At 43.3% G+C, this 23,639-nt stretch overlaps 1 protein-coding gene across 2 annotated transcripts in view; it reads right to left on the bottom strand.

Moving 5' to 3' along the window:
- Nucleotides 1–23,639, bottom strand: part of LOC126162245 (esterase FE4-like) — a 218,748-nt gene that overhangs the window by 57,493 nt on the left and 137,616 nt on the right. For both annotated transcript variants that reach the window (XM_049918621.1, XM_049918622.1), the window contains 5 exons: nt 15,792–15,929; nt 11,225–11,356; nt 10,897–11,047; nt 7,606–7,791; nt 3,279–3,478 (listed from right to left, as the gene is read on the bottom strand). In XM_049918621.1, the coding sequence (XP_049774578.1) occupies nt 3,279–3,478; nt 7,606–7,791; nt 10,897–11,047; nt 11,225–11,356; nt 15,792–15,929 (807 nt within the window). The remainder of the gene's footprint in view (nt 1–3,278; nt 3,479–7,605; nt 7,792–10,896; nt 11,048–11,224; nt 11,357–15,791; nt 15,930–23,639) is intronic.

Genomic DNA, 23,639 nt, shown 5'->3' with positions numbered 1-23,639 from the left:
ACGGAGTGCCTAGCAGAATATTAAAGTACTATGCTGCACATGTTCGCCCATTATTTAGCCGTATTTGTAATTTTGCCTTTAGGAATGGTCAGTTTCCTAAACGATTGAAATACTCAGTAGTAAAGCCGGTTTATAATAAGGGAGAAAGGGATAATGTAGACAATTTTAGACCTATTTCTATGCCATCAGTGTTTGTTGAATTTTTTGAAAAAGCTGTGTATGTAAGGATACTTCATCATTTTATATCACACGATATGCTATCAAATGTACAGATTTAGAAGTCGCTTAACAACTGAAAATGCTATATTCGCTTTTCTCTATGAGGTATTGGATTAGTTAAGCAAAAGGTTTCTAACGCTGGACATGTTTTTTTGATTCAACTGAGGCGTGTGATCTACATCTACATGGATACTCTTCAAATCACATTTAATTGCCTTCACAATTCTCTATTATTCCAATCTCGTATAGCGCGCGGAAAGAACGAACACCTATATCCTTCCGTAGAGCTCTGATTTCCTTTATTTTATCGTGCTGATCGTTTCTCCCTATGTAGATCGGTGTCAACAAAATATTTTCGCATTCAGAGGAGAAAGTTTGTGATTGGAATTTCGTGAGAAGATTCCGTCGCAAGGGAAAACGCCTTTCTTTTAATGATGTCCAGCCCAAGTCCTGTATCATTTCTGTGACACTCTCTCCCATATTTCGCGATAATACAAAACGTGCTGCCGTTCTTTGAACGTTTTCGATGTTCTCCGTAAGGCCTATCTGGGAAGGGTCCCACACCGCGCGACAGTATTCTAAAAGAGGACGGACAAGCGTAGTGTAGGCAGTCTCCTTAGTAGAGCTGTTACATTTTCCAAGTGTACTCCCAATAAAACGCAGTCTTTGGTTAGTCTTCCCCATAACATTTTCTATGTGTTCCTTCATATTCAAGTTGTTCATAATTGTAATACCTAGGTATTTAGTTGAATTTACGGCTTTTAGATTAGACTGATTTATCGTGTAACTGAAGTGTAACGAGTTCCTTTTAGCACTCATGTGGATGACCTCACATTTTTCGTTATTTAGGGTCAACTGCCACTTTTCGCACCATTCAGATATATTTTCTAAATCTTTTTGCAATTTGCTTTGATCTTCTGATGACTTTATTAGTTGATAAACGACAGAATCATCTGCAAACAACCTAAGGCGGCTGCCCAGATTGTCTGCTACATAGTTTATAAAGATAAGGAACATCAGAGGGTCTGTTATACTATTTTGTGGAACGCCAGAAATCACTTCTGTTTGACTCGATGACTTTGCGTCAATTGCTACGAACTGTGATCTCTCTGACAAGAAATCACGAATCCAGTCATATAACTGAGACGATATTCCATAAGCACGCAATTTTACTGCAAGCCGCTTGCATGATACAGTGTGAAAAGTCGTCTGGAGATCTAGATAGACGGAATCAGTTTGAAATCTCTTGTCAAAAGCACTCATTATTATAATGCACATTACTGTGGCAGGCCAAGTAACCTTTACTGAATGCCGCACTACACTTCAAAGAGACACAGATAGGGATTATTTTTGAACTTAGTCACCAAATCTCTGTAAACAACGGTCGCAACTTGTTACCAGTCGTTCAAATCCTGGAGGATACAAACCCGCTCCTCGGTCACGGACCCATTCGAGAACCGCTATGTGAACGTCCCCATTGTTGGAAACTCTTTGCCTTCAGATGCACTTCACCCGTTGCCTACACATTCTCTTCTGTAGTGGATGTGGATGGCCTTCCTTCCTGTTCATTATCAGCCACGTCCGTGCGGTCTTCGTCAGTTTGTTGGCACGATTCCGTTATGGCCGGCCGTGACGTTGTGTTTGGTTATTATACCGCCAGACTGTCATGCTGAATCTCTATGCAATTTAGACGTTTTGCCCACAAAAATGGTCCTGTCCCGTGTACATCAGCTTTGCAGTACGTTTCCCGTTGCCACTCCATTTCAGTTGCACATGCTCATGTACTTGCCATCCATACCGCAGCAGAAATGTATCAGTAGGAAACCAAGAAGATGTACTCGCTTTTGAAAACATCCATCTATTGTTGCACCATGGTGGTAGTGTGGGGCGACATGTGTAAGTTACTTTTTGAAATTCTTACGTGCATTATTTCGCAACGAAGGTAAGAAAACATGTTTGGGGATTAGCTTCACGTAGGTTGAGCTCTCTGTAGAGATGAGCACAAGCACAGTCCCAGAAAGATCGGAAACGAAGTCGACCACAAGCATTATGTGGAAGTCGCAACGCCGTTGGTATACCGTGACATAGGGAAACCACAAAATCAAGGTAACTAGAAAGGAGTCTGAACCCTGCTTACCGGAAAATGAATTTCGTGCCTTACCCATTAGAAGACATTTCTCCAATTACGACTTTGGGCGTCACCTAATGAGCATTAGGAGTAAGAGGGCGAGCTAATGAATAGTTCTGATCATGCCTATCAGATCAACTAAGAAGATTAGAGACGACACATCCCTCAAATAAGTCTAAAGTCTTAATGAAACATTTATCACAAACAAAACACGTTAATGTAGTTTTTCCTCAGCATAGAATTGTAGGTTCAGTACTGTTACTGATATACGTTAATGACATTGTCACTAGTGCCAGTCACGGGAAAATTTCTCTTTTCTGATGACAGCAATATCATAGTCACTGGCAAAACAAGAGAACACCTTGCAGAAAAGCCAGGGAAATCCTTAAGGAAGCTTAGAATTGGTCCATCAGCAGTAGAGTTACATTGTGCATGAAGAAAACTAATGCAGTTAATTTCAGTTTGAAGAGGATAAATGACCGTTAAATTAAATATGAATGGCAGCTTAATAGAGTGTGTAACAAATGCAAAATTTCTGGGACCGAATGGTGACTATCTACTGTATTAAAGTGATGTGACCACACAAAGGTACTTGTAAACGGGAATCACTAGCATATTACGCCGTCTGAGTCCTGCCATCAGTGTTTAACAGTCCAATCTTCATCTAGCCATACTATTTCAAGTTTCTCATGGTTTCCCTAAATTACTTCAGACAATTACTGCAATGGTCACTACTATAAGGCTACGACCGACTACATGTCCCATCTTTGTCAGTGCTGTAAACTTGTAAAAATCTATATATGTGAATTACTTTATTTCTGTTGTTCTGAAATTGTAATACCAAGACATACCCAAAATTTTCTAAAAGAGACCTACAAGTAAATAAAAATTACTATTGCTATTACTAGTACAACACGTGAAGGACACTTACCTCTTCCGAAAGGGCGTTATTGATGTTCACCACCAGAGTGCTCGAATTAATTGTTTTGAAGAATTCTACAAGATCAGATGAGTTCTTGACAGGGTGTCCTAGATACTCCGCGAAGCGTACTGTTCTGTCTGTTGCGTTCCTAGAGAAGGCCCATGGGCTTAACGCCGTTCCGCTCATTGCTACTGCATTTTTGTACAGACCTGTTTCGAAACAAACGCTACATGATAATGACTGTCTCTACGATTACTACGTTCTAATGAAATAAACATTTCTTTTCTTTAAACGATATTATAACGTCCATTGTTTAACGCTCATGTTAAAAACATAGCCTCTCCGCAAAGAGAAATTATTCTTCTGCGTGCCAAGTTATCTCTCCACAAATACGAATGATTCGTTTGCGTGTTAGTGGCGCGAACATTAGTTCCAAACTTGTATGATGCATGCAACGCAATCCTTGTGATTTCGTAGACTTTCCCGGCGTAATAACTGCTAATATTCTTCACGGATTTGCAGCCGGATCATGTCGTCGTCCAGACACAATATTTCGGTGGACCAGCTGTCCGCCATCTTCAGGTGAGTTAATGCTCGTGCACTGCTTCGCCGGAACTGAATTCCAGCCACAACGACGGAAACCTTTATCACCATGAACAGAGCACCGCGCGTACTCGAGATGATGGGCAGCGCCTCCTGGCGACAAGTAGTCACGCAGCGCGCCGGTGGGAGAAGACGGCAGAAACGATACTCGTAAATCGCAACAGCACTAGTTGGAAGAATCCAATGATCGAAAAGAAGACCGTTGTTGTTTAATGTCGGACAAAATCGGATTCCATATCTTACTTAGAGGAAAACCTTTATCCCTGTTAATAACATTACTTGATAATCTAATTTCAGTGGATTCTTTAAGAACACATTCCCAATAGCGAGAAGCAGGATAGATCAATTGTGTCTTGTCATACATCATCCTGTGTCCTTCGTTAGGGCAGTGTTCCGCCACTGCTTACTTCTTAGGCTGGAACAACCAAGTGTGCCGATGATGTTCCCACACACCGGTCCTGAATAGTTCTGATAGTTTGACCAATATACTTCTTTCCACAGTGACACGGAATTTCATAAACCCCGGGCTTCCTCAAGCCCAAATTATCTTTGACTGAGCCAAGAAGGGCTCTAGTCTTGGCCACCGGCGTAAAAACACTTTTAATATCATTTTTTTTAAATTCTTGAAATTTTGGATGATATATTTCCCGCAAAGGGTAAATAAGCAAGAACTCGATGTTAATAAATTTCTCTTTTTCAAAAACGCTTTCCTTGCCATTGCCAGTCTACGTTTTATATCCTCTCTACTTCGATCATCTTCAGTTATTTTGTTCCCCAAATAGCAAAACACATTTACTACTTAAGCGTTTCATTTCCTAATCTAGTTCCCGCAGCATCACCCGATTTAATTCGACTACATACCATTATCCTCGTTTTGCTTTTGTTAATTCTGCTCTGTGCAAAATTTTACCAGGCGGCTTCCTCTTTTTTTCCATACCCCCATTCCATATTCACCTACTACGTTTCCTTCTCTTCCTTTTCCTACTATCGAGTTCCAGTCATGACTATTAAATTTTCGTCTCCCTTCATTATCTGAATAATTTCTTTTCTGTCATCATACATTTCATCAATCTCTTCGTCATCTGCGGATCTAGTTGGCATGTAAACTTTTACTACTGTGGTAGGTGTGGGCTTCGTATCTATCTTGGCCACAATAATGCGTTCACTATGCTGTTTGTAGTAGCTTACCCGCATTCCTATTTTCCTATTTATTATTAAACCTACTCCATCGTTACTCGTATTTGATTTGGTATTTATAACCCTGTATTCACCTGACCAGAAGTATTGTTCCTCCAGTCACTGAACTTCATTAATTCCCACTATATCCAACTTTAACCTATCCATTTCCCTTTTTAAATTTTCTAACCTACCTGCCCGATTAAGGGATCTGACAGTCCACGCTCCGATCCGTAGTACGCCAGTTTTCTTTCTCCTGATAACAACCTCCTCCTGAGTAGTCCCAGCCCGGAGATCCGAATGGGGACTCTATCATGGCTCTGAGCACTAAGGGACATAACATCTGAGGTCATCAGTCCCCTAGTACTTAGAACTACTTAAACCTAACTAATCTAAGGACATCACACACATCCATGCCCGAGGCTGGATTCTAACCTGCGACCGTAGCGGTCACGTGGTTCCAGACTAAAGCGCATATAACCGCTCGGCCACACCGGCCGGCCGAATGGCCTACTATTTTACCTCCGCAATATTTTACCCAAGAGGATGCCATCATCATTTAACGATACAGTAAAGCTGTACAGCATAGCACATGTAAACGTATACCCATGTTAGTTGTAAACAAGCTGGAAAACGGTAGTGCAAGACAAAGTGATAGCCAAGTTTACTTCCATATCTCCTTAAGCTGTCTTCTCTGACCTCAGGTTCCCTATCTCACATTCTCCAGTCTCTATGTCCTAATTACAGTTTTGCATGCTCTTGCGGAAAATCCCTGTATAAAGGTGTTAGTGGCACCAAAGTTACTGTCCAATCACTCGTGGACAAAACACAAAGTAAAACTGAGAGTAGCGAAGCAAAATCAAAGTTGCTTAACTCTGTTCTCAAATGTTACTTCACAAATGGAAACCCAGGAATACTGCCACAATTTAATCCTCGGACTGCCGAAAAGATGAATGAAATAGATGTTAGTGCCAGTGGCGTTGAGAAACAGCTGAAATCGTTAAAACTGCTAGCCGCAGTGACCGACAAAATTTTGTATCATATTTATACTGAATTATCGGCTGAGTTAGCCTCTATGTTAACTATAATCTGTTATTTGTAAGATTCCTTACAAAAAGAAAAAAGAAAAAAAAAGAAAACGGTGCCCAGTAGTTGGAAGAAAGCACAGTTTATAAGGAGAATAGCAGAAGTCACCCTCAAAGTACCACCCAGTATCCTTGCTATCCATTTGTTGTAGAATCTTCGAATATATTCTGTACACAACAGCACAACAGTAATGAGGTATCTCAAACAGAATGACGTACTCCAAGCCAACCAGCACAGATTCCAACTACATTATGTGAAACCCAACTCGCTCTTTTCTCACATGACATCCTGAAAGCCGTGGATCGAGGCAATCAGGTAGATGCAGTATTTCTCGATTTCTGAAATGCCTTTGACTCAGTACCACTCTTACGAACATTGTCATAATAACGATCGTATGGGATATTTGGCGAAATTTGCGACTGGATTGAGCATCTTTTCGTAGGGAGAATACAGAAAGTTATTTTGGGTGTAGACCATCGACATATGTAGCTTCGCGTGTGCCCCAGGGAAGTTGTTGGGTCCCTTGATGTTAATGTTGTATATTAATGACTTTGCCGATAATATTAATAGTAACCTCAGACTTTTCGCAGATGATGCAGTTATGTACAGTGAAGTACAGTCTGAATGAAGCTGCACAAATACTCAGATCTTGTGATTTATAAATGGTGCAAAATTGACAACTTTCTTTAAATGTTCACAAATGTAAAACTGTTCACCTCACAAAACTAAAACACAGTATCTTACGAATGTATTGACAGTGAATCACTCTTTGATCGGTAAACAAATTCCTCAGTATAATACTTGATAGGGACAGGAAATGGACAGACTTCGGCTTATTTGTAGAATAGTAGGGAAATGTAGTCAGTCTAGAAACGAGACTACTTACAAATCACTCATTCAATCCACGCTAGAATACTGCTCAGGTATGTGGCCCCCCTACCACATAGGGCTAAGAGGGGATGTTGAACCTATTCAGAGAAGAGCAGCACTATTTGACACTCGTTTGTTTGACTCGCGAGAGATCGCCACTGAAATGGCGACAAACCTGAATTGCGAGGCGTTTGAATACAAACGCAGATTATGTCACGAAAGATTACAAATTTCAAGAACAAGCGTTAAGTGAAGAATCTGGAGCTCAACTTCGGCTATGCACTTATCTCTCCTGCAGGGTACGTGAAGGCGATATTAGACTGATTACAGCGCCCACAGAGGCATTATCTAATCAGGTATTCTTCCCACGCTCCACACTCAGTTCGAATGGCAAGAAATTCTAACATGTGGTACAACGCTAAGTAGCCTCTGACATGTAATTCGCGGTGGGTTTCAGAGTATGTACGTAGACAGTCGGATAATCTTTGTAATAATCTTTTTTGTCAACCAGTAGTTTAAAAAGAACGTGAGACTTCGATATTGCAGTTAACGGAATAAATATCGGATGAAAAGTTGAGTAGAAGGTTTTGTTGATGCCTACCTTTGCTCAGTGGAGATAAGATATGGTAGTGGATGGATGCGCCTCCAGCACTTTCGCCGAAGATAGTGACTTTGTCTGGGTCGCCGCCAAACGCCGCTATGTTCCTCTGAACCCAACGAAGGGCCTCTGTCTGGTCTTTGAGGCCCATGTTTCCAGGTACGACGTCGTCACCGGTGCTAAGGAAACCTAGAGAAATCCAGTTCTATGAATATTAACTGACAAGCAAATGTCTAGCACAAACTCACAGCTAATTAAGCGAATGATATTTGGCATTACCACACACAGGAATGGCTTGCTTACCAGGCGATAAGTTAGTTACCGGGAGGCAGCAAAAGATAAAAGCAATAACGTGTTCGCCGAATATGGGATTAAAAAGCATACAAATATTATAAAGATGTGATGATCAGATGAACGTATAAGGAAGTAATACTACGTAAAATATCAGAATAGCTTTTACAACTACTGTTGCAATACGTGTAAGGCTGCTTACAAATCACTCGTTCGACCCACTACATTCTTTTGGTTACTGACATATAGCATTATTTTGTTCCATTCGATGGAATTTATAGTAATCGAAACGAGCGAATGGAACAGATACACACAAAAAAGTAACAGCGACGCTATAAAAAGTTCCGTTACTAATAGCAAAAATAAAAAGGGGGAAAATATCTTTTGTTGTGTTTTTAAGAAAACTTTCATGCTACAGTATTCTAAATGACTGAATTTACAAACTACGTTAATACTACGAAGTTCTAGTGTCACTATCCAATGTATCGTCAGCAATAAATTATTGTTCCACGTACAGCGCATTTTTTGAAATCTGTGTCTTTGTGCATGACTTTCTTCTTAGAATCTTGGAACGGGAAAGAGTTGGGAAGAGGATGAAGTCACTGCACCAGAAACCCAGTGTTCCAGAAGCCAAATGGGAGAATATTACACTCCTCTTCGTCTCAGCAAGATACCGAAAGAGCAGGACGAGACGTAAGGCCAGAAATGTGGGAAGTAATATCATACCCACAGTATTTATTCAAATCGCATGGTAATGGCTGATAAGAAATAAGAGGGAGCTAGTAATGCACATTTTTATCGAAAAAAGAGGACAAATGAACGCAATTACCAAGCTTCCTCAACCACTTATTGGTCTCCATAGTCGATACACTAATTTTTAGAAGCTCTGCGTTCTCTCCGTGAAAACCATGTGATGCCAACCGATTGCCGTGTCATTCGCCAACAGTGGCGTCATTTGGAAGGGCTACGTATGGTATAGTGTCAGCACACTGCTTTCCGAACCGGTTTCAGCATTATAGATCTTGGTGCCGCAAAGTTTCACTCGAGTTACTCCTCGATTGTCATCACGAGGTTGAGTGTACGCCTTTGCAATCATTTAACAAGGTAAAATATCCCTGTCACTAACAAGAATTGAACCCTGGTCTTCCGTGCGGCAGTCAAATTCGGTGATCGCTCGGAGGCGGACTGATGTGATCGATAGCCAAATGAGCTAAAACGTATTATCATTTCGCAGTTAATCTTTTGAAGAACGACATCAGAAATTCCTGATGACTGCCTCAACTAAATAATGCTCTTGTAGCTAAGCTAAATAAAAAAAGTCGGCTTCGCATTATATCACCGTAGGCTTATAACACTGCGAACGACCTGAATTTTCGGTTTCTTAAGCAACTGTAGAATCAAAAGGCTGCTTAATTGGGCAACAATTATGGACTTAGCTACCATGGATGTACTGAAGAAATTGTCATGTTATTGACCTTAAGTACACTCCTGGAAATGGAAAAAAGAACACATTGACACCGGTGTGTCAGACCCACCATACTTGCTCCGGACACTGCGAGAGGGCTGTACAAGCAATGATCACACGCACGGCACAGCGGACACACCAGGAACCGCGGTGTTGGCCGTCGAATGGCACTAGCTGCGCAGCATTTGTGCACCGCCGCCGTCAGTGTCAGCCAGTTTGCCGTGGCATACGGAGCTCCATTGCAGTCTTTAACACTGGTAGCATGCCGCGACAGCGTGGACGTGAACCGTATGTGCAGTTGACGGACTTTGAGCGAGGGCGTATAGTGGGCATGCAGGAGGCCGGGTGGACGTACCGCCGAATTGCTCAACACGTGGGGCGTGAGGTCTCCACAGTACATCGATGTTGTCGCCAGTGGTCGGCGGAAGGTGCACGTGCCCGTCGACCTGGGACCGGACCGCAGCGACGCACAGATGCACGCCAAGACCGTAGGATCCTACGCAATGCCGTAGGGGACCGCACCGCCACTTCCCAGCAAATTAGGGACACTGTTGCTCCTGGGGTATCGGCGAGGACCATTCGCAACCGTCTCCATGAAGCTGGGCTACGGTCCCGCACACCGTTAGGCCGTCTTCCGCTCACGCCCCAACATCGTGCAGCCCGCCTCCAGTGGTGTCGCGACAGGCGTGAATGGAGGGACGAATGGAGACGTGTCGTCTTCAGCGATGAGAGTCGCTTCTGCCTTGGTGCCAATGATGGTCGTATGCGTGTTTGGCGCCGTGCAGGTGAGCGCCACAATCAGGACTGCATACGACCGAGGCACACAGGGCCAACACCCGGCATCATGGTGTGGGGAGCGATCTCATACACTGGCCGTAAACCACTGGTGATCGTCGAGGGGACACTGAATAGTGCACGGTACATCCAAACCGTCATCGAACCCATCGTTCTACCATTCCTAGACCGGCAAAGGAACTTGCTGTTCCAACAGGACAATGCACGTCCGCATGTATCCCGTGCCACCCAACGTGCTCTAGAAGGTGTAAGTCAACTACCCTGGCCAGCAAGATCTCCGGATCTGTCCCCCATTGAGCATGTTTGGGACTGGATGAAGCGTCGTCTCACGCGGTCTGCACGTCCAGCACGAACGCTGGTCCAACTGAGGCGCCAGGTGGAAATGGCATGGCAAGCCGTTCCACAGGACTACATCCAGCATCTCTACGATCGTCTCCATGGGAGAATAGCAGCCTGCATTGCTGCGAAAGGTGGATATACACTGTACTAGTGCCGACATTGTGCATGCTCTGTTGCCTGTGTCTATGTGCCTGTGGTTCTGTCAGTGTGATCATGTGATGTATCTGACCCCACGAATGTGTCAATAAAGTTTCCCCTTCCTGGGACAATGAATTCACGGTGTTCTTATTTCCATTTCCAGGAGTGTATTTTAAGCAAACTTCCATGAGAAACGAAACTTATACATAGAGTGTTCATGAAAGTAGGATAGTTAGCTGTACAAGACAGAATTTTACACGTGTTACCTAGCAGTCCTAGGCGGTAGTTTATACTGACAAACACAATGTCATTGTCAACAAAGTAGTGCGGTGTGGCAGTGTCGCTTCTTCCTTCCCTGAAGCAGCCTCCATGAATCCAGACCATTACATTTTTCAGGGTTTCGTTTGTCGTTCCCAGCTGTGAACGTGCAGAAAACAACCACTGTTTAGTACAAGAGTGCACTAATTCTTCGTTGAACAACAAGAACATGCAGTAACACGAAGTCTTATCATCATATTCATTTTCGCGTTATTATTAAATGAAAGATACATTCGTTAAGCTAATTAGAATCCATCCTAGTTGTAGAGAACGTACTACTGGGCTGTAGACGTTGAGGAAGAGGCAGTCCTCGTTGCCGATCACCTCGTTGCTGTAGAACTGCGGGCACGGCGCGCCCGGCTGAAGAGCGTCTCGAACGCCGCTCCACGCCGTCTTGCTCACTGGAAGCTGTCACACAAAACAGGTTGCCGCGGTACCAACTTTCACTGGAATCAGAACGGGCTACTAACTATGAACTGATTGAAGGACAGTCCATACGATAACTCAATCTTCAGTTCACTCATATGTTCTTTGCACTCTTATTCTTTTTCTGGATATTCGAGAATCTTTATTTAAAGATGAGAATTTAAATGATAATACAAGCAGGTAATATTTTCACTCCTTTAGTTTAGTGTCGCGTCTACATTGGTGTTGCTGCAGACGTCATGCCATCCCAGAGCACTCCGGGCGAAGAAATGTAGAGCGAATGGACTTTCATTCAAAATCCTGTACAACTTAAAATGACTTCAGTTTCCTCATGGTGTTCATCCCCCGTCAGTCTGGAACTTTCAAGAATGGATTAATAAAAAATAGAGAAGAGTTAAGGTGGTGCTTTTAATGCTTGGCGTGTTACGCACAGTCCCTCCCGCTACTCCTCCTTCCCCCGGCTGAGTACGATGCACAGAGCGTTCGTACAACCATGTGAAACTGTCCGAAATTCTTTGTTTGAGATGTTGTTTAACTTGTACGTTACATTGGCTTAAGCGTCTGTTAAATCGTCGCCGGCCGCGGTGGCCGAGCGGTTCTAGACTCTTGAGTCCGGAACCTCACGACTGCTAGGGTCGCAGCTTCGAATCCTGCCTCGGGCATGGATGTGTGTGATGTCCTTAGGTTAGTTATGTTTAATTAGTTCAAAGTCTAGGGGACTGATGACCTCAGATGTTAAGTCCCATAGTGCTCAGAGCATCTGAACCATTTTTTGACCTGTTGTTGCACTGTAATTTGTTACACAACAACGTCGACACACTATGGCCACACGTCCACTATTTAACAGTTCATAGTGACAACTGGTTGGTCTAATGCACATCTACTGCTTACATAAGTTACTTCAAGCTGTGGCCATAGTTATTGCGCTGAAGTCGCTAATACACCTGGAATAAAATGTCTCGGATCTTTTTGGACAGTTGGTGTAAGAGCTGTGGCTGAGTAATGCAGGTGACTGCTTCGTTAATGAGAAACTTTAAATGTATTTTGAAAGAAATTTAGGCATTAATTTTTAATGAAAAGTATGTAAGGAGCAAATTGAATACAGCTGTTCGCGTTTGTAAATAGTTGGTACTTAAATACGAGTGATATTATTCTTCGAAAACTCGTGTCTGTTTCCTGTTCCAGGACATGACTTCAGCTTACAATATCTCCAGAAAATGAAACTATAATCCGACCTGTCAGTGAATGGTAAATTCCTTTTCTTGATTGTTCATCTGAACCTGGTGTAGTTGTAGAAAGAGAAAATGGACCGCATGAGGCCGAGACTGGTTGTAGTTATTTTCACACTAATATCCCAGAAATCTCAGACTATTGCAGAAAGATTGCAATGGCTAATAATTTGGATGGGATATCCAGTTCCGATATTTTCCTGATAACCGTGACAAACTTTTCAAAAACCGTGGTCAGAAGGGGAAACTGGAATTCATTTCTGCAGGAAATGTGTGTGTGTATGTGTGTGTGTGTGTGCGTGCGTGCGTGTGCGTGTATGTGTATGATGGTGCATTGTGCGCATATGTGTGTGTACAGTAATGTATTTATGTTTGTCGCAATTAGGAAACCAAGCCCGTATGTCGTTCTTGTTTGCGAGAAGTGGCTGGGAGAACCGAGGACAGTGATTTAGGTCGTCGCGAGCTCTGTGCACAAAATGAATTGTGATATTATTGTTTGTTTATGTATTTTACTATTGACTGATTTCTTGGGACTCAGTTACTTTTAACTGCTGATTTTTCTCTAAAAAATTCACTAAAACGACACATTGTTAGAGAATGAAATTATACTACTAGGAAAACTGTCACGGCATTGATTGCTTGACACAACTATTATCCTAATCTGAATTGCTTGTTCTACCAGAACCTGGTACAGAAAACACTTATAAAGGTAGGTCATAATGCTAAATGCAGAATCTAAAAGTAGATAACGAACTTCTCCGTTGTTTTAGAAAGAGAAATTTATCTGAGGGTGCGCAGTTCATTAAATATTTTAGAGAATTCAGCATTTCCAAATCTACAGTCTGCTGTTTTCAATTTCATTTATTTGTACTATTTTCTCAGCAAGTAGTTCCGTGGTCGCAGCCCCATTCTAAAGAGTAAATCATTATTGCAGGTCGGCAAGCTGGAACCCGCCGTCATCGGCCTCCGCACAGTTTGGAAAGAAATGTGTAGCGCCCGTAACAAACTGAATCTTTTAATGTGTCTGGAAGTTGCTCGTTATGGAGCACATGATAGCGCACTTCCAGCGAAAGGCGAGATCTCGGTTTTAACTTGTCTGGTATTAGCAAAATAAATTCGTTGTGTTGATGATGGGGAGGGCAATGCTTGGGTAATTTTATCGAGGCTTCGAAAATGAAATATTCATGGCATTTTTGTTGCAACATGTGGATCGTGGTATTGAATCAATATTCAGAACTTCGGGACGAGGAACTTCTACATACATTTACTCTTATTAATATCATCACTGCAGCTCCATGTTACGTCGAACTCTGGTAGACGTTTACTCGAAAAGAATTTGATCCTTTTCAGAATCGTTAGATAGATTAAGCATGCCATCTGCCTGCGTCTTACGCTTTGCCTCATAAAGGTGACATTCATTTCTAAAGCTTTCGTTGATATGGCACTCTGGGATTTGCATAACAGTTTTGATATGTTTGTTTAGCTGTCTAAATGGGTAGATTCATATAAAAGCCTTACCTTTTTTCTACAGTGTGCATACTATGAAGCTCGAATGAGCCCGCATGAAACCATCACTCTCAACATCAGTATAAATGCTGACGGCATTATGATTACGCTGGACTACGCAATTAGTGCAGCAGACATGACTGCAATCTGACCAATGCACATGACGCGTGAAAATACGAGGTGCATTCAAGTTCTAAGGCCTCCGATTTTTTTTCTAATTAACTACTCACCCGAAATCGATGAAACTGGCGTTACTTCTCGACGTAATCGCCCTGCAGACGTACACATTTTTCACAACGCTGACGCCATGATTCCATGGCAGCGGCGAAGGTTTCTTTAGGAGTCTGTTTTGACCACTGGAAAATCGCTGAGGCAATAGCAGCACGGCTGGTGAATGTGCGGCCACGGAGAGTGTCTTTCATTGTTGGAAAAAGCCAAAAGTCACTAGGAGCCAGGTCAGGTGAGTAGGGAGCATGAGGAATCACTTCAAAGTTGTTATCACGAAGAAACTGTTGCGTAACGTTAGCTCGATGTGCGGGTGCGTTGTCTTGGTGCAACAGCACACGCGCAGCCCTTCCCGGACGTTTTTGTTGCAGTGCAGGAAGGAATTTGTTCTTCAAAACATTTCCGTAGGATGCACCTGTTATCGTAGTGCCCTTTGGAACGCAATGGGTAAGGATTACGCCCTCGCTGTCCCAGAACATGGACACCATCATTTTTTCAGCACTGGCGGTTACCCGAAATTTTTTTGGTGGCGGTGAATCTGTGTGCTTCCATTGAGCTGACTGGCACTTTGTTTCTGGATTGAAAAATGGCATCCACGTCTCACCCATTGTCAGAACCGACGAAAAGAATGTCCCATTATGCTGTCGTTGCGCGTCAACATTGCTTGGCAACATGCCACACGGGCAGCCATGTTGTCGTCCGTCAGCATTTGTGGCACCCACCTGGATGACACTTTTCGCATTTTCAGGTCGTCACGCAGGATTGTGTGCACAGAACCCACAGAAATGCCAACTCTGGAGGCGATCTGTTCAACAGTCATTCGGCGATCCCCCAAAGCAATTCTCTCCACTTTCTCGATCATGTCGTCAGACCGGCTTGTGCGAGCCCGAGTTGTTTCGGTTTGTTGTCACACGATGTTCTGCCTTCATTAAACTGTCGCACCCACGAACGCACTTTCGACACATCCATAACTCCATCACCACATGTCTCCTTCAACTGTCGATGAATTTCAATTGGTTTCACACCACGCAAATTCAGAAAACGAATGATTGCACGCTGTTCAAGTAAGGAAAACGTCACCATTTTAAGTATTTAAAACAGTTCTCATTCTCGCCGCTGGCGGTAAAATTCCATCTGCCGTACGGTGCTGCCATCTCTGGGACGTATTGACAATGAACACGGACTCATTTTAAAACAATGCGCATGTTTCTATCTCTTTCCAGTCCGGAGAAAAAAAATCGGAGGCCTTAGAACTTGAATGCACCTCGTACTGTTTAATAACGCAACATACAATGGTCAATCACATCGCGAACAGTCCACTGAGAGAAAGGAACATGTAAATAATTGTACCCAAATTATCTACTCAACACACAAAATTTAGCTGTCAAATATGCTGTCCACACTTAAGATAGCTTGAAGTGAAATGGTAAGCAGCGTAAATCATTCGAAATACTTGCCTGAAACCGGAGATTATCGACGGGAGGCTCTGCATATGGGATACCTTCGAAGCTGTACATGGGTTTGTTCGTATACGTTGATCTGATAGAACCTCTCAAGGTTCCTGCATCTATATCCACCGCTACATATTCCTGGGCCTGTGACCAAATAAAACATATTAAGTAAAAGAAGTGAAAAGGTGTAAATAGCTAAAAAAAAGTCTAAACTGAAAATCGCTTGGAAAATTACATTTGTGGGCAAACAATACGCTACATCTATTTTTAAAAAATGTAAATGTTGTTTCGTTTAAAATCGTTTATCTTCGAAAATTCTTTTCCGATTGCTTTGAAATTTGGATACAACGTTACATTTTAATGAGACCTGTTTTTAGGCACCTATTTATATAACTTTTTTAATATTCTTCCAACAACATGTCCCTATTATTAAATTTGTAAGAAAATTTATATATTACATACATTAAAAAATAGTGTTCAAGTGCCCTTTGTGTCAAAATTTCAAAGCATTCGGTCAAAACCTTTCGGAGCATTGCGATTAGGAACGTTTTTAGTTTCTATACAACTACAAAAGCAGATGTTCGTACCTTCAGAATCTCCCATCTCAGAAAATTCTTCATAGATTGATTTGAAATTTGGAGACAACACTGCATTAGAATATTCACTTATCTTATACACCTACTGGAACGCCATCTAATGTGTATATAATATATATGGAATAAAGTGAAACGTCATAAAAGCCTGGCCGCGTACAGCTAGTATACGATATGAACATAGCTAGTTATCCTTGTACAGCCATGAGCTGTCTGCTGTGTCAGGACGAAATAGAATTGATGCTGAAGTTTTGATATAATTATCGTAGTGATTTATTTATGGTAGTGTTAAACGCGGAACGACTCGTTTCTGCCGTCTTACCAAATAAAATTACAGATCTTTCCTTTCTCACTACCATGCCACTGCTTTACAGAATTTTCACTGTCAGTTTAACTAGGCTGTTACTTCTATACCCAAATTAGTTTAGCATTTCGATGTTTACTTTGCTCGGAGAAAATTCTGTTATCCAACATACTCACTTCTTTACTCCCGTCTGGCCAATCGACGAATATATACAGGTACGTAGCAAACAAATTTCTGTGTTTTTTGGTGCACCATATCACCCATTCGACATAGACAACACATTCACATATTGAAGGCCACACACACACATTCACACCCACAGTCAAGACAGATAGGAGATTAACTAAACAATAACGATTAAAACAATAACAATTAACTGAATAATTCATGGTGTATATGTTAGATTACATCGGTATACAAGTTTAGTAATAATTACATGATGAGTGTTTATATCGTCAGATTACCGTTTCTTCTGCCTCTAATTTTAAATGAATCTAACGTATTCCTATCATTATCATAAAAGCAACAACCTTTAATGACTACTATCTAAATGACACACAGTAAACTTATATGAAGTGTATTTTATCTAAACTGGTGTCCAAAATTAAAGCAACAAACCCAAATTATGCAAAGTTGCTTTTATTTTGTCAAAAAATGGAACAAACAGTTGATAGTAAAGCAGAAATAATGTAAAAAATTCGGAACCTAAACAACTGTAACACGCATAACGCTTACAAAAAATGTTCTTCGTTTTTTACAACTTAACGGATTTGCACACACATTCTGACAACTGGTTCATGTGCTCAGTATGGGGTGTGATCACCTCTGGGAGCGCTACAGTCCTGACAGCAACGGGGCATACTGTGAATGATGTCATCAGTCTCATATTGAGGCAATAACGCCCATTCACGCCCAGTCTTCCTGCAGAGCTGCTCGCAGTCTCGGAGAGTGGTTGGTGGATGGTGACGTGATGGACGTCGTCTCCCTGGTGCAGCGCAGGCGCTCTCTATGGGATTCAAACCGGGAGAGAGAGCAGGCCGCGCCAGGCGTGCAGGTATGTTCCGTTTCCAAGAAAATATTAACCACTCGTTCTCTGTGAGATCGAAAATCTCGTCTACATCTACATCTACATTTATACTCCGCAAGCCACCCAACGGTGTGTGGCGGAGGGCACTTTACGTGCCACTGTCATTACCTCCCTTTCCTGTTCCAGTCGCGTATGGTTCGCGGGAAGAACGACTGTCTGAAAGCCTCTGTGCGCGCTCTAATCTCTCTAATTTTACATTCGTGATCTCCTCGGGAGGTATAAGTAGGGGGAAGCAATATATTCGATACCTCATCCAGAAACGCACCCTCTCGAAACCTGGCGAGCAAGCTACACCGCGATGCAGAGCGCCTCTCTTGCAGAGTCCGCCACTTGAGTTTGTTAAACATCTCCGTAACGCTATCACGGTTACCAAATAACCCTGTGAGGAAACGCGCCGCTCTTCTTTGAATCTTCTCTATCTCCTCCGTCAACCCGATCTCGTACGGATCCCACACTGATGAGCAGTACTCAAGTATAGGTCGAACGAGTGTTTTGTAAGCCACCTCCTTTGTTGATGGACTACATTTTCTAAGGACTCTCCCAATGAATCTCAACCTGGTACCCGCCTTACCAACAATTAATTTTATATGATCATTCCACTTCAAATCGTTCCGCACGCATACTCCCAGATATTTTACAGAAGTAACTGCTACCAGTGTTTGTTCCGCTATCATATAATCATACAATAAAGGACCCTTCTTTCTATGTATTCGCAATACATTACATTTGTCTATGTTAAGGGTCAGTTGCCACTCCCTGCACCAAGTGCCTATCCGCTGCAGATCTTCCTGCATTTCGCTACAATTTTCTAATGCTGCAACTTCTCTGTATACTACAGCATCATCCGCGAAAAGCCGCATGGAACTTCCGACACTATCTACTAGGTCATTTAAACACTCCTGGAAATGGAAAAAAGAACACATTGACACCGGTGTGTCAGACCCACCATACTTGCTCCGGACACTGCGAGAGGGCTGTACAAGCAATGATCACACGCACGGCACAGAGGACACACCAGGAACCGCGGTGTTGGTCGTCGAATGGCGCTAGCTGCGCAGCATTTGTGCACCGCCGCCGTCAGTGTCAGCCAGTTTGCCGTGGCATACGGAGCTCCATCGCAGTCTTTAACACTGGTAGCATGCCGCGACAGCGTGGACGTGAACCGTATGTGCAGTTGACGGACTTTGAGCGAGGGCGTATAGTGGGCATGCGGGAGGCCGGGTGGACGTACCGCCGAATTGCTCAACACGTGGGGCGTGAGGTCTCCACAGTACATCGATGTTGTCGCCAGTGGTCGGCGGAAGGTGCACGTGCCCGTCGACCTGGGACCGGACCGCAGCGACGCACGGATGCACGCCAAGACCGTAGGATCCTACGCAGTGCCGTAGGGGATCGCACCGCCACTTCCCAGCAAATTAGGGACACTGTTGCTCCTGGGGTATCGGCGAGGACCATTCGCAACCGTCTCCATGAAGCTGGGCTACGGTCCCGCACACCGTTAGGCCGTCTTCCGCTCACGCCCCAACATCGTGCAGCCCGCCTCCAGTGGTGTCGCGACAGGCGTGAATGGAGGGACGAATGGAGACGTGTCGTCTTCAGCGATGAGAGTCGCTTCTGCCTTGGTGCCAATGATGGTCGTATGCGTGTTTGGCGCCGTGCAGGTGAGCGCCACAATCAGGACTGCATACGACCGAGGCACACAGGGCCAACACCCGGCATCATGGTGTGGGGAGCGATCTCCTGCACTGGCCGTACACCACTGGTGATCGTCGAGGGGACACTGAATAGTGCACGGTACATCCAAACCGTCATCGAACCCATCGTTCTACCATTCCTAGACCGGTAAGGGAACTTGCTGTTCCAACAGGAGAATGCACGTCCGCATGTATCCCGTGCCACCCAACGTGCTCTAGAAGGTGTAAGTCAACTACCCTGGCCAGCAAGATCTCCGGATCTGTCCCCCATTGAGCATGTTTGGGACTGGATGAAGCGTCGTCTCACGCGGTCTGCACGTCCAGCACGAACGCTGGTCCAACTGAGGCGCCAGGTGGAAATGGCATGGCAAGCCGTTCCACAGGACTACATCCAGCATCTCTACGATCGTCTCCATGGGAGAATAGCAGCCTGCATTGTTGCGAAAGGTGGATATACACTGTACTAGTGCCGACATTGTGCATGCTCTGTTGCCTGTGTCTATGTGCCTGTGGTTCTGTCAGTGTGATCATGTGATGTATCTGACCCCAGGAATGTGTCAATAAAGTTTCCCCTTCCTGGGACAATGAATTCACGGTGTTCTTATTTCAATTTCCAGGAGTGTATATATTGTGAAAAGCAATGGTCCCATAACACTCCCCTGTGGCACACCAGAGGTTACTTTAACGTCTGTAGACGTCTCTCCGTTGATAACAACATGCTGTGTTCTGTTTGCTAAAAACTCTTCAATCCAGCCACACAGCTGGTCTGATATTCCGTAGGCTCTTACTTTGTTTATCAGGCGACAGTGCGGAACTGTATCGAACGCCTTCCGGAAGTCAAGAAAAATAGCATCTACCTGGGAGCCTGTATCCATGTTGATTCCTACATAGTAGATTCTGAGTTTCCAAAAACGACATGATATTCAAGCAAAAAACATGTTCTAAAATTCTACAACAGATCGACGTCAGAGATATAGGTCTATAGTTTTGCGCATCTGCTCGACGACCCTTCTTGAAGACTGGGACTACCTGTGCTCTTTTCCAATCATTTGGAACCTTCCGTTCCTCTAGAGACTTGCGGTACACGGCTGTTAGAAGGGGGGCAAGTTTTTTCGCGTACTCTGTGTAGAATCGAATTGGTATCCCGTCAGGTCCAGTGGACTTTCCTCTGTTGAGTGATTCCAGTTGCTTTTCTATTCCTTGGACACTTATTTCGATGTCAGCCATTTTTTCGTTTGTGCGAGGATTTAGAGAAGGAACTGCAGTGCGGTCTTCCTCTGTGAAACAGCTTTGGAAAAAGGTGTTTAGTATTTCAGCTTTACGCTTGTCATCCTCTGTTTCAATGCCATCATCATCCCGGAGTGTCTGGATATGCTGTCTCGAGCCACTTACTGATTTAACGTAAGACCAGAACTTCCTAGGATTTTCTGTCAAGTCGGTACGATACCTGACAGCAGTTAGACCTTGCCAATTCATCAATACAGTTTCATGAAGAGGAGTTCGAGCGGTAAACATAATCCCTGCCCACTCCCACACCATTAAGGATCCTCCTCGATACTGGACTCTTTCCACAGTGTTTGGGTTCGGAAATCGTACTCCACGTTCCCTCCCAATGCTAATCCATCGAGAATCACTCTCTAGACTAAATCGAGACTCAACTGTGAAAAGAACATTGGCCCACTGTTCGAACGTCCAGGTGGCACGTTGATGACTCCACTTTGGACGTTCCCTTCTGTGAAGACGCGTCACAGGTCGACATACAGCGGTTCTCCGGCAATAAAGGCCACTCTGTCGAAGCCTTCTGCACACCGTTGGCCTAGATACAACACGTTCATTGGATGCTACGAGCTCACATGCTAGTTGTGGTGTAGTACTAACGCGGTACTCTGCCCTTACAGCCAAATAAAAGTCCTCTCTTCTGAAGTCACACGTGGTCTGTCCTGCTATAGCCTTTGGGATACATTTCGGCTTCTATAAACTGAGGCCACATCCAAGAAGCAACAGAACGATTCATATTAAGCCATCGGGCCACATTAGTCTGCGCCACAGCAGAGAGTCTGGCAGGCATTTTCTCTGTTCCATACTGCACCATCTGTGACTATGTACACAGCGACTGTGGATGTGGGGCTACCCGGTAGACATTACCTCGTTTCTAGGTGCCCTGACGTCATAGTTGGCATGGTTGCCCGTTGACTGAAATGTCATCTTACGTGCGGAGCACGATCATACGGACATCTAATTGACATTTCTATTATTATATCGTTAATTAGGCACAGGACGGGAAACAGCGGTTTGTTGCTTTAGTTTTGGACAGCAGTGTAATAACAGTGTTCAATTACATGAATTTTGACTGGACGGTTGTATACAGAAGTGATACAAATGTAACTGTGATTAAATTATGTGACTAAATTATGTATTATCCGCGCTGCAACACTCCAGTGTAGTTGTTAACGTGAAAGTGTTCCATAGTTCACACTTTCAATTCGGTAAACTGTTTTTCTTTATTGAATTACTTGCACTGCTCCAAAATGTTTTAATAATTTGATATGCTTCCTCAACATGAAGACTACAGAAGTCGGTTGTAAGGAAGAGGTGTTATTGTTTCGCGGCTAGAGTCAGACACTCATCGGTATGCATGCGACAGCATATGTTGTAAACCCCCCCCCCCCGGAAAACCGTATTTTTCGGTGCTCATGCCTCAGGTTATATTGGTGATGAAAAGGCAGGTTTAAGTGTTTTATATAGCCCTTAGACCACGGGTGATTTGTCTATCCAGCAGAAAGATCGTCTTAGTCTCACTATCCTGCAGCAGAGGGTCAAAGTGTTTATGTACACACTTCCTCCTGCTTAGGCAAATGGAACAAATCGGTTCGTTCCTTTAACATTCGATATGGCCTACAGTGGGCTTGATGGGACTTGAGGAGGCCCATTAGTTCATGGGCGATTCCTCGGAGAACACCAATAAAGAGTTTTTTTTACTGCAGTTTAGTTGTCACTAGCGGACCAAAACGCAGCGGAAGATTCCAGAACGGCTACGCACAGCAAATGGCAGAAATTTTTGCATATATTTCTAAGACCGAGATATCGAACAATATTTAAAATTTTCTTGGCATCTTTACCCCTTTCCCAGATACAGAGGTTCAAAGTTACCCTACTCGTACACGTAAAATATGCACGTAAAAATCAGATTATTTGGTGACGGGTACACCAGTGGTAAACCTGTCATTTAATTAATCTGACGGGTTTATCCATGAATGAATAAATGAATTAAAAATGAGCATTTGCTTAAATGTATGGGTGGTTACTAAGAAAAACCCCGAAAACGCGTTTCTCACCAGTTTTTCCAGTCAGCAGTGGACCAAACCCCAGCCAGATATTCCAAGACGGCTATGCACGGCAAATGGCTGAAATTTTTACGATATACACCTAAGATCCCGATCCCGAAGTACATTGGAAATTTTCTTGATATCTTTTCCAGTTTCCAAGATACAGAAGTTCAAAGTTACGCTGCTTGCGCACGTAAAATACGCACTATTACTATATTTGCACATGTGAAGTGCTAATTTTTATAACAATTTCACAGAACACGTACTATGCCCTCACAAATAATTGAAAAGTTCTAAATATTAATCTGCATTCTGAAGTCAGTTCAATAATTACTTCTGCAGATAAACTGTTCTCTCATTTGCTGGTGCCTGTCTACACTTTACACCTTCTACTTTGCTGGCAAATAAAACCTTACTAGTATCTCGTCTCGCCGTTATACACTTCCTTCACTTCTTTTGGTCATCCGGTCTGGACCCTAGTCCAAATCGTTACTAAAAATTCTTCAAACTCGATTTAGCTGCTATCCACTATTAAACAGTTCTTGATACCTTGTGTTCCTTTCTCCTCTCTTGCGAATACTCACCAGCTTATGTTGCTCCTTCTTCTATCTTCCAACATGCTTCTTTTCATATCCCTCGACAGTCTTTGAATAATTTATATTGAGTGTTCTCACAAAAAAGTCATTCAACGCATTTTACCACGAATCTGGTACTGTCACCGAGCCACATATCTTGTGTTCCTTTCTCCTCTCTTGCGAATACTCACCAGCTTATATTGCTCCTTCTTCTATCTTCCAACATGCTTCTTTTCATATCCCTCGACAGTCTTTGAATAATTTATATTGAGTGT

This window comes from Schistocerca cancellata, chromosome 2 (genome assembly GCF_023864275.1).
Source record: "Schistocerca cancellata isolate TAMUIC-IGC-003103 chromosome 2, iqSchCanc2.1, whole genome shotgun sequence".
Taxonomy (NCBI): domain Eukaryota; kingdom Metazoa; phylum Arthropoda; class Insecta; order Orthoptera; family Acrididae; genus Schistocerca; species Schistocerca cancellata.
The sequence above is the reverse complement of the archived record's forward strand: the minus strand, read 5'-3'. Positions and strand labels throughout refer to the sequence as shown.